We start from the raw sequence: 12354 nt of genomic DNA, 5'->3' as shown, positions 1-12354 counted from the left end.
GCATTCTGACTTCAAGCTACATATCCACATGCACACATCACATGGCAGTAGCCTACCAATTCGTTCTGGGCTAGGAAAATATATTTTCCCCAAAGCATGCCATCAGGGGAAAAGTTTTTTTAAGCATCTATTTATTTTTATCCCATAAAATACTGTCCCTCCCAGCTGTTTTGAAACAACATTAAAAATACAAGGGAAGAGCTTTTAGATCAGGCACCCCCAAACTGCGGCCCTCCAGATGTTTTGGCCTACAACTCCCATGATCCCTAGCTAACAGGACCAGAAGATGGGAATTGTAGTCCAAAACATCTGGAGGGCTGAAGTTTGGGGATGCCTGATGTAGATGCTATGAAAAATGAGGACGAAACAAACAAGAAAGAATGAACTATGAGATTAGGAAATGGGGTGTAACCTCAGGGTTTTTGTGTGTGTGTGTGTTGTTGTTGTTTCACAAAATACCATTTACCTTTAATAAGTTATTGTTTGAATGTCTACATGTCAAATTAGATACTGGAGATTTGACATGTTATCCTTTTTGGGGGGCGCAATTCTTCTAAAGGGGGTAACGCTGACTGATCTTCAAGAAGCCGAAAAAACTATTGGCAGAAGTCGTGGTACACGAACCAGAGAGCAAGAAAACGAAGAAAAAGAAAAGGAGGAAAAAGAAAAACAGGACAAAGAAAAACAGGAAGAAAAGAAAGAATCTGAATCGAAAGATGATGATTATAGACAAAGATACACACGGACCCTAGAGGAGGTATTTCATGTTTCTGTTGTTGTACAGGCGTGAATCGGCCAACTGTGCTTCGAACACTAGGCACAGTTGGCTTTTATCCCCAGTTAATGGATTAGAGTGGGAACTTCTGCACTCAGCTCCACCAACCAGGCTCTGCCCCGTGGGCTCCCCATGATTGGGCAATTTAAACCAGGCTTCCTCAAACTCTGCCCTCCAGATGTTTTAAGACCACAATTCCCATCACCCCTGACCACTGGTCCTGCTAACTAGTGATCATGGGAGTTGTTGGCCAAAAACATCTGGAGGGCCAAGTTTGAGGAAGCCTGATTTAAACTTTAGACTTGGTGGGCTATCGTACCCTGCAATGCAGCTGGTCAGGGAATTTACAATGGCTGGCTGTTGGGGATGTGACTCCCAACATCCCTGGGAATGAAGGGCAGCTTGAAAGGGGTCGCAACTGCCACTCACGCGGAGCAGGGTAGGCGGCCATTCTGAAATTGTAGGAGGCAGCTTACTTGATTAAAATGATTTAATCTGCATTTCTATGCTTCCTAATATTTCAAAACTGATATGGACTTCTCCCTGTTGACTAGCCATATCATCGCTATAGAACTACATCTACAACTACTTCATCAACTTCTTCAGTTGCCACATCTAGTTCTTCAAGCCAACTAAACAGACCAAACAGCCTTATAGGTATAACTTCTGCTTACTCCAGAAGTGGAGCAAAGGAAAATGAGAGAGGTAAGGCTTCTCTTATTTTTTTCGTTTTGTGTGTGTTGGTGTTATCAAATAAACCACTGCCCCCTTCAAGAAAGTTTGGTATACCTTAGATGAGCAATTGGGAATCCTCCTGCAGAATCACCACCTGAAATCAGTATTTCAGCAATTCCTCAGTAATTATACTTTTAAATTGCTTTCTGTAGAGCAAATTTAAACTTACTCATCAGTTCCCATAATTCCATGGGCTCTAAATTTTAATGTTGAGTTGTTATAGGAACAACTTTTTTATATAAAAGAAAAAGTTTAGAGTGAGGCTGAGTATTGTGTTACCTTAATATAGATTCATTTTTCAGCCCTGAAGACTGGAGCAGTGAAATAAACAAGTACCTGGATGTTTGTGATTTCTTATGTTAATTCAAGGGTAAACACTTGGATAAAGTGCATGATAGCAAAGGAATGTTATATGCTTGTGCAGCCCTGCTTAATAATTCTTGTATAAGTTAATAAAAGCATTTTGGAGTTGAACAATCAGTTTGAAAGGTTAAACTTTGATCTTTCTGACACGTTACTTTAAATATTAGTTTATAGAAGTGGCACCTTACCATGGTCTGAAAATTGCTGGATTTCATTAAATGCATTACCATACAAAGAAAAGCAAATCTAGCTAATTTGAACGCAAATCTCTCTCTGAAAGAGTCTGTTGCACGCTGAATTCTTGATGCTTCTGGCTAAACAAATACTTACCTGAATAAGTGTGCTCTGGTTGCTTTGATGAATATGTGTTTGTAGATGTCATAATATATACATATGTGTTAGGCTTTGATTCTTAAGGTTAAAGTCCATATAATACTACATTGAAATTTTATAGTTAGAACTGATGGAACAATGTATAAAGAGAATAATGGCACATTAAAAGTGAACAACATTTACCATATTCTCAAAAGCATTTTAGGATTTTCATAAACTTGGATCCTGAATGTTTTGCTTCAGGAATGACAACAGAAATGTAATGTGTTGCAAATTAGTATATTTACTGGACTTCATTACAACCTCAATGCATTGCTATTTAAATAGAAACAGGGAAGAAAGAAGAAGAAAAAGAAGAAGATAAATCACAGACAAAATCAATAAGGGAAAGGCGACGGCCAAGAGAAAAACGAAGATCTACAGGAGTTTCTTTTTGGACTCAGGATGTAAGTAAAAACCTATAAAATTACATATACATGAATTATTTTATTAGTGAGACAACAAACTTCTTTATCACTGTTATCACAGCTTTTTTGGACAATTAATGAATTCAGTTACTAGTCATTGCCTTAAAGTAAAATCAGTATCCAACTAAGTTCTACTCGAAAATAATGGACCCAAGTTAGTCATGGCCATTAATTTCTGTGGGTCTACTCAATGCAAACATTGATATACCCCCCTGTAATATGGAAAATGTGTGACATTAACTGTAACACATACATAATTCATAATACATTGGATAAGCATGCATTTTAGCTAATTACGGCTTTGATGATGATGTGTGTGACTATAAATCAGAAACAATGAGATGCTTCAATGAGATGCTGTAAAGTAGTTAAGTAAAAGTTCTTGTATGTAAGTTAACTGCTTAAACATTAATATGGACTTGCCACCTATAAATTGCTGTTTGTATATCATCATCATCATCATCATTATTATTATCATTATTAGAATTTATATACTGCCTATGCCCGGGGGTCTCAGTGTGGTTCACAAAATAAAATCAAGATATAGAACCACAAAATACCTAATAAAAATAAAAACAACCCAATAGCCCCAATACAATCTGAAAATACAGATTCTGTTTATCCGCTGTTTATAGGGAAAGAGTGTCTATTGTTTTACTAAAAAAAATTAAGTTCATTATGATTACAGTAGGTTCTCCCATAATTGAAGAATTGGACAAAAATAGTTGAAATTTTGTTTTAGAAGAGTGCAAACATAGATTATATTCCAGTATAAATGTGTAAGTGGTGGTGAGCAACTAGGATAGAAGTTTATTGGCAAACTATCTGCTTGTTTGAAGCTGTTTGAAAGCTGAAAATGTTGTTTGCAGGAAGCCATCCTTCTAAGTTGTTCTGTCCAGATGCAGAATGTAAATATATGCTAATTTTAAATGGGTTTCCTCCCTCAGAGTGATGAAAATGAACAAGAACACCCATCTGATTCAGAAGAGGGAACAAATAAAAAAGAAACACAGGTAATTGTTCTGTTTTGTTTTCCTTGCATAAAAGACATAATCTCATGCTATGGTTTTATTCAAGGTTCTGTGACAAAAATTGTGTCTTCTGGGGTTAAAACATTAAGTTCAGAGATTGTGATAATTTTATTTGGCCTTCTTAGAAGCGTAACCTGTTGATTATCTTTCATAGTGCACAAAGTTGTTTTCATAGTGCAGCGCTGTTCCATGTATCTTTTCCCCTGTTCTCTTTTATTCTGATTCTCATTTGAGTGCCATATTTTACAAAAGCTACACTCCTACAGGTATTGCATCCTGTATTGTTTAAATTCAGTAATAGTGCATTAACTGAGGTTGCATACATTTTGCTGTGATAATGCCAACATTATCTGTTTCATGTGAACATGTCACTTGAATGAGCTCTAAGTGGGCCCTACAAAATACATTCAAACAAAAGAATGGTGTAAAGTTGACTCAAAATTACCACAGTAACTTGTCCACATAAAATGAGAGAGCAGTTGGAATACATAGGATACTGAAAGAACAGGGAGGCAGAATCATTAACTCTTTAGAACTTAGTCATAACATGGGGTGTATATTTCTAATATTAGTGATCTTGTGAAGATTCTGCAAATTGTTGCTAGGATCCAAACATGCAGTTACTTTCATGTGGCTATGGAGACTTTGGGCTTGTATCACTCAAACAGCAGTTCCCTAAGAATTACTTTTGAAATCATAGAAGTCTTTGAAATGCTCTTCGGCTTGGAAGGTCTGTTCTTCAAAGAAAGAAGTCCAAAATGCCTTTGGGCATGCCCAATCCCTTGGTGTATTTAAGTTAGCTATTTGGATTCTCACCTATGATTCCATACAGCAGGGATAGATAACTGCATAGCACAAGGGGGCCAGATCCTTCCTTCCCCTCAATCTAACACGTGGGTGGGACTGCCCACCTGTCAATCACCTGATGTTGTTATGACATTGGGTGACAACTTGAAAAGAACTTTCCTTTGAAGACTGTTTTGCAGATAAGTTTCAATACACACGGCTTGGAAATGGACTTCAAAGTCATAGCAGACACGCCTTTACCTGCCATATACCTGATGTCACATATGGCATCAGGGATGGGGCAGCTGTGGTTTGGGGGAAATGGCCTCCCAGGGCAACTTAGAACCCCTAGCTGACCTGAGTGGACCTGTAAGCTGGTGGTTCCATACAGTATATTTTATGGTCCATTTTATTTTAGTTGCTGAGCTTACTTAAATGCTCATTAATTGTCTAGTAAGCTGTGAATAATTTGCTTGTTAAACAGTCTTTTAAAATATTTTCCCCTCTTTCTCCTTCAGGGTGAAAGCATTTCAAGGTATGTGTACTCTTCACATTTAGCTCTCCTTATGATGTGAGGTATAACATTCTTAATTGTTTAATGTTGCTAATGAAATGAGAGATTAAGCATGCTTTTATGGAAAAAGGCACTTTGCAAATGATGTGATGCAAGAAGTTGCCCACAGCTCAGTTCTCCATAAATACAAAAACTGTAGAAGATTACATCCAGTTTCAACATGCCCACAGAGTTGCTATTATGCTGGCATGTTGACCGTCAGCATGGCAGCACCATGACACCTTGAGGAGTATAAAATGTTCCAGTAGAGCCAAACATGATTAAGGTTGTATGCTTTGCCACACCTAAATTGAGGGGATTTTAACGATTTATCTGTAAGATTCAGCTTTTGGGAAGTCCCCAAGTGGAAAGTGTTCCCTGATAATATACCCTAGTTCACATTTGCATTTGTACAAAATGGAGAGAAGTGGAAGGTGGCATACACATTATTTGAATTCACACTGTATCTTTAGTTGAGTTATAATATTAATATGTCAGTGACTTAATTCAGATGTCATGTCATACCATCATTTTCAGAGCTCAACTATCGTTCGTCACAATGTTCAAATTTGACAAATCATAGTTTGAGAATGTTGAAACCATGAGGTTAATAAATTTCCCAATTGACAAGGTCAATTGTTGGTGTTCCACCCTCTGAGGGCATCATGCCACAAAACAGAAATTAAGAATATGAGAAAGACAAAAATAGAGCACCAACTCTCTTGTCTTAAGTCTTGCTGATGTCTACCCGAAAGCCATTATTTCTCTATTGATCTTTCTGCCCCTAGGTGTTAAACCAGTTCCCATTCAAAATAAAGGCAGGCACTTGGATTACATGATTTTTATTTATCGAACAACTTCTATAAAAGAAACTGAATCAAATGAATAACTTTTAGGCTTTTAGCCTAAACCTATGGTCTCCCATTTCTCCCCAAAGACTGGTGTTTTAAAACTTATGAAAAGCAAAGAGTTATGAAAAGCAAAGGTAGCAGTTATCACTAGTGGCTGAAATTGAGGGAAGTTGTAATGTAGGTCATGAAAATAGCAGCCAGGAGATGTGGTAAAATGGAAAGTGGTGCCAGGGATGGGGGAGCACTACCAATAATGAAATGATGCTTTCCCTTTTTTCATGGAGAGTAGCTATGGGTGCCCTTAGAGCAGTGGTGGCCAAACTTGGCCCTCCAGCTGTTTTGGGACTACAATTCCCATTATCCCTGGCCACTGGTCCTGTTAGCTAGGAATAATGGGAGTTGTAGTCCAAAAACAGTTGGAGGCCCAAGTTTGGCCACCACTGCCTTAGAGGGACTTCTTTCTTTTTGGACATTTATCTAGTCAACATTCATTCTCCCTCCCAAAATACTATTTCATTCCAAGGGATATGGAACCTGCAACATTGGTGGGAACGTTGCTTTGGAGTGTGGGCAGTGGTTTTGAGTGGACAAAGCCAGGAAGAAAAACGTCCCACCCCCTAGTTCTTTGCTCAGCTTGGAGTGTCCCCTGCACCTGAAAAAAAAACACTTCTTAATTACAGAGAGGTGAAAGACATCAGGAAGAGGGGAATGCTCCTTGGCAGAAAGCTGGCTGAGAAAGCATTGTGCTGCACAACTGAGAGCAAATAAAAAGAAGAATGTTCTCAGTTGTGCTGCCCTTTTTAGCATTACTGACTAATGGCAACAAGGCAGTATATCTGTGGTTGTGTTGCCAGAAGTACAACAAGTTGAAGTGGTTTGTAATTGCATCTTGGAACCCTTGGAGGAGACAACTAAGGAAAAATTGTATAAATTGTGTTTTCATGTAGGGCCCAGTTTTGCATGTCACAGTAAACCATCATTAATAGTTTCCCATGAACATGGAAATCACTGCGGCTTTACTCCTTTCATAGTGCCAGCAGGAACAGCAAACCATGATCTCTGATGTAGCATTATATCTGAACGAGGGATCAGGCTTGTTTCGTTGCCCCAATCCCCACCTTGGTAAGCTAAGAAGAAACATTGGCTTCACATTGTGATTTGTTTGGAGTAAAACAAATCATGATCCCAAGCTCAGACATTACAATACACCAGGGATTGTGATTTGTCTCTCGCGCTAGGGGAGGAGCCACCTGCACGATCATGCTAAACAATTAACTACAGACAGTTCTGATGTGCAAATGAAGCCACTGTGACTTAGTTTCTAAATTAGAGCTAGCTCAGACCATAGTTTGTTGAAATTCTGAACTGAGCTGTGAGAGATTGAACTTTTATTCTTTTTTGGAAGATATGACACAGGATCATCAGGAGATCGTTACGATTCAGTACTAGGACGGACTGGATACAGTTACTTGGAAGATCGGAAATCATATTCCAGCAAGCTAGAAAAAGAAGATACAACAGATTTTAAAAAGGTATCTGACCCCCTGACTTATGTGTTAACAAGATGACTTCATTACAAGTTTGTGAAGTCATTCTGTATGGTTCTCTTAATTCTGTTTGACATCATATGCATACATACACTCTGGGGACTATAAGGTGCAATTTCAAGCTCTACGGTATTGGTTTTGAGGTAAATTTTGATTGATGCCATTGTTAAGGTGCTATTTGTAAAGCTACTTCAAATGCATGGCCACTTTACCCCACCTGCTTTCTCATTTAGAACAGGGATGGGGAACCTCAGGGCCAGGGCTGAATGTGAGCCACAAGGCCTCCCTTCGTCACCCATTGGACTCTCCCCAGGCTACACCCCTTCCCTAGGATGCTCCCCTCACCAGCCCTTCGCCCTCCTCTAGTGCTTTTGCCTAACTGGAATGTGTCCTTGAACCAGTATAATGTCTCTTCCTTGCCTGAATGAAGAGAGGTGACTGTGGTGTATGGAGAAAGTTGGTCATTGCAGGGTCCAGCTTGGTGCCTATGGGAAGAGGCTGTCTTTGAGATATTGTGGTCCTGAACCGCTTAAGGCTTTATAAGTCAAAACCAGCACTTTGAATTGGGCCTGAAAACTGATTGGCAATCAGTGCAGGATCAGTGTAATATGCTCAAGCCGTCTTGCGCTAGTGAGCAACCTGGCCGCTGAATTCTGCACCAGCTGAAGTTCTTGAACTATCTTCAGAGGCAGCATTGTGTATAAAACATTGCAGTAATTGAACCTAGAGGTTACCAGAGCATAGAGGATGGAAGTTAGGCTAAATCTTTATTTCAGACATGATATATTGGAATATCTCAGTGTTTAGCTGGTGATATATCACAATGTTGAAAACCTATATTGCCCAGCCATACACAGAATCCAGAAATCTAAACAGTGGCTCCTTGCCTACTGCCCTTCTAATCCTAGGAGTTAAATTTTATGTCTCTACAGTTATCACTTTATAAATGCAGTTATGATAGAAGTTTGAAGGAGTGCATGATTTATAAAAGTATTGCATATTTTTTAGCTTTATGAACAGATTGTAGCTGAAAATGAAAAATTGAAAGCACAGTTGCATGATACCAACATGGAACTGACGGATCTCAAACTACAGTTGGAAAAGGCAACTCAGGTTTGTATTTCTAAACTCTCGATTTAATTTTATTTCTTCAAAGGATCTTCAGGCTGCCTTATATGATATCCTCTCTAGGCAGCTTACAAACATATAACAAATAAAATAACAAATTTCTCTGATACAGTTTAAAACAGATTACAAACAATAAAATGCCAAAATAACAGGCAGAGCAGTAAGTACAAATTAGAGAACCCTTCAAATTTTTGCTGGCCTGAAAATTATTTTATCAGGAAATCTAGTAACAAGCAGTCTTAACTCTATACTCTGAAATCTAGCAGCAACCGTAATAAAACCATCATTGTTAAAAGCCAAACAGAACAGATGGGTCTCCAAAGCCATTTTGAAGGCTGGCCAATAGTCCAATGTCTAGGGAGGGAATTCCATAAATGAGGCGCCACCACAGAAAAATCATGGGTAGGTTCAGTAAAATGTGTCTCACTAAGGATCACCTTTGCATTTCCCAAAGATATGGAAACACACTTTTTTAATAGTTCCTTTTAAACGTCATGCTTTAATTCTGTTTGCTATAAACCTGGCATAAAAGTTCTATTAGAAATATAAATCAATAATGAACATTTCACATATTAGAAGGTTTCTATTGGGCTTCATCAGCGCTCTTGGAAGTGTATGGAATCTGAGTCTCTTAGGTGGAGTTCAGGAAATAACTTGCAGTGAGGTGGCAAACTAGAAAAATGAAATGTGAAGTGCAGTATTTTTATACATTTTAAAAGTTAAGTGTCCAGAATGGTATTTCATACACAACTTACATAGGGCAAAGTTGTAAATTACCGTACTTTATATTGATGGAGGAGGAGGTGAGCGGCACACTCCTTGGAGTGTGAATCTGCTGCTCCTCCCACCTGTCCCCAGCCTGCCACCTGAAGCCTAGGCAGGCCAGCCCTGACTTTCTCCTTCCCTTTCATCATTGCTGCTGCCTTTCTCTCCATGGTTTTGGGTTGCTAAGAGCCCACTAATGGCATGACACTAGTAGTGAGTGAGCCCAAACTGATTTGTACGTCCTTCTGCCTCTGGTGAATGCAGGACCTAGGATTGTAAAGAGAGTGAGACAGAGGGGCTGGGGAGTAATTAATTCATCCTTCTTTACAACCCCAATTCCATGGGTTCTCAAAGTGCTGAAGAGAATCCCAAGTTGGGATCCCAGCTTTGGGCAGCAGAGTAAACGGGCCTCACTATGGCTCTCAGCTCTTTTTGTAGATAGCAAAAGATAATGAAGGCAAAATAGATACAAGAGAGGCTGCTGTTCTTCAGCAAATGTGGCCTACTTTAAAACAGGGAGAACCTGAAAGAAAGACCTGAAAAAACATATTATTCAACCTCTGATCCAGAGTACCGTAATTTCTTCCCTTCTCTCTGTCTCTTACTTTCTTAACACACCCTTTGGATAAAGCTCTATTGAACACTGTGGAACTTGCTTCTTCATGGAACTTGCATAGGATCTGGTTACTTAAATTTATCTGTGGAGCTGGTGGAGTAGGAAGTAGTACATGTTACCATGTGAAGAAAAGGGGGCAATGTAGGACTATTATATCTGGAGTAAAATTAACTCATTCACTGTCTTGACACTGAAATCTGTCACTTTACTTTTTAGAATGATCACTCGGGTACCTGTTAGGAATGGTTTGGGGAAATTTGATATTTTCTTAATAACCATGGTCCATAGCTGCCAAGTTATCCCTTTTTTACAGGGATTTTCCCTTATGCTGAATAGGCTTCCTTGCGAGAAAAGTGAAAACTTGGCAGCTATGCCACGGTCTGAAGTTGGCTTGTTTCAATAGACTTGTGGTTGATGCTAACCGCTGTTTGCCCAGGTTTCGATTTGATGATAAACTGTGGTTACTGAAAACCGGAAGTGAAAACTGGAGGTGGAGGCATAGCAGGCTCATTCAGCACTGTACCATAGTTAATCATTATGTCCAAACAAGGCATAGTCTTTAACCCTTGAACGTTTCTGCTTTAATTGCTGTATAAACAACTTCAAAATTTATGTGATTATGATGGGAAGACAGTGTTCTTAATATTGTAGAGTTGAGTTGGAAGTCTTCCCCCTGCAAGCCATCTGGCCCTTCTCAATGGAGAGCTAATGTTAGGTGTCAAGTTTTATCCCTAGTATTACTGCTCCATAGAAGTGAACAATAATCATTAACTTATATGGGTAAAAAGTAAGGTGGTGAGTTCATGGAGTGTAAGGAAGTTGCTGCTGATAGAGACTGATTTTAAGCTTATACCTTCAAAAGGAGCAGTGTGTTTGTCCTTGAGCAGCAACTTCTATTATTCGAAATTGATATATGATGGCAGAAACTTCCTGAGAAGAAGTTTAGAAGCAGGATGGGAAATGTTAAGTGGCCACCTGATTAATGACTACTAAAACAGGCAGAGGTAGGCTTGAATGTGCACATATCCTTATAAAGACTCTTTAGTGTATTCGTTCATGTTCACTATGACATTCCAGACACATTGGAGATCTGATCTGATTAGCTAGATGGGCCCCATGCTGTGTTATTGTGTTCTTTGAAATTATTAGTAAATGTAACTCTGGCCTTGTATCTGTACTTAATTGATCTCCCTTGCAAGAAATCTATAGATAATCAGTAGCCATTTATTAAAGGATGGCTTGTGATGTTCAATACCATTAACTATGTTTCTGGCGCCTACCTCATTGTTTTCTGTATCTTCTATTTCTCCCCCAAAAGTATTTATGGTTTCCTGTTGAGATTATACTCAGCAAACCTATGAATCTGAGAGTGCCCATGAATTTCAGGCACTCTTTGTAGTTCATGTTACAGGAAAAAAATGAATAAATATTGGTTTGGATTCAGACATAGCAGACGTTAATTCCCTTAGAAATGAGTTGGTTCTGTTGTTTTCACTGTCTAATTTAGTCTGGATCCTACCCACCACTGGTAATGCAACAATGCTTTTCTAAATTGCTTCTCTCCCACGTCCATTTACCACCTTTATTTTTCTTGTGAGTGACATTGCATGTGATCACTTATCTATTTCAGAGGCAGGAAAGATTTGCTGATAGGTCTCTGCTAGAAATGGAAAAAAGGGTAAGTTTTTTCCTGGGCTTTTGGTCCTCTAGGTTTATATAATAGTCTTATAAAACAATTTGAATTGGGAAGCAGTATGCAAAAAAGAACAAACTGCAACAATTTAGTTAAGCAATTAGATTTCTGGACAGACTGTGTGTACACAAGGGATGCACTTTATGTATTTATATAAGAGCAATAATAATCAAATAATTAAATTTAAAATTCCACGCTAGATTTGGTCTGGCAACTTTTAAAAAACATACGATTGGTGGAAATGGCTTAAATCTGTTAACTCACTGTTACTTAACTGAGCACTGCTACAAGTAAACAAGTTTTTTAAAAACGAAACTTGGTTCTTATCACAGAGGGTTAAATGAACGACAGTGACCAAAATGAATTATGACTGTACTAAACTCTTGAAATTAATTGCTAAAACTGGGTAAAATATGTTTAGGAACTCACTTAACTATGATTAAACTAAATTCAAATGGTTTGTATCTGAAAGGTGACCGACAAGAGTCAGTATCCTCGCAGCGGTATGATCTAACCAAAGTTTTACACACCTCAGCTGATGCTGCTTGTTTTGCATAACACTGTTGAATGTATACTTTGTAGCAATTTGCTTTTGTCTTTCACACTTTGAAAATATTTGAATGTCAGATACTGGGTACAGCAGCTGCTTTTTAATGAGACTCACTGCATTGTCTTAACACAAAGCAATACTTTAGCTTTAAGACCTGTTGT

At 38.6% G+C, this 12354-nt stretch overlaps 1 protein-coding gene across 8 annotated transcripts in view; it reads left to right on the top strand.

Moving 5' to 3' along the window:
* Nucleotides 1-12354, top strand: part of PPP1R12A (protein phosphatase 1 regulatory subunit 12A) — a 100794-nt gene that overhangs the window by 79096 nt on the left and 9344 nt on the right. For 6 of the 8 annotated variants that reach the window (XM_088677015.1, XM_088677016.1, XM_060279679.2 and 3 more), the window contains 8 exons: nucleotides 560-757; nucleotides 1330-1480; nucleotides 2534-2652; nucleotides 3621-3686; nucleotides 5009-5025; nucleotides 7300-7426; nucleotides 8450-8554; nucleotides 11581-11628. In XM_088677015.1, coding sequence (XP_088533141.1) covers nucleotides 560-757; nucleotides 1330-1480; nucleotides 2534-2652; nucleotides 3621-3686; nucleotides 5009-5025; nucleotides 7300-7426; nucleotides 8450-8554; nucleotides 11581-11628 — 831 coding nt within the window. Of the gene's footprint in view, nucleotides 1-559; nucleotides 758-1329; nucleotides 1481-2533; nucleotides 2653-3620; nucleotides 3687-5008; nucleotides 5026-7299; nucleotides 7427-8449; nucleotides 8555-11580; nucleotides 11629-12115; nucleotides 12147-12354 lie in introns of all 8 variants that reach the window. The other 2 variants (XM_088677014.1, XM_035128544.3) reach the window with 2 other exon arrangements.

This window comes from Zootoca vivipara, chromosome 9 (assembly GCF_965207765.1).
Source record: "Zootoca vivipara chromosome 9, rZooViv2.hap1.1, whole genome shotgun sequence".
NCBI lineage: Eukaryota > Metazoa > Chordata > Lepidosauria > Squamata > Lacertidae > Zootoca > Zootoca vivipara.
The sequence above is the reverse complement of the archived record's forward strand: the minus strand, read 5'-3'. Positions and strand labels throughout refer to the sequence as shown.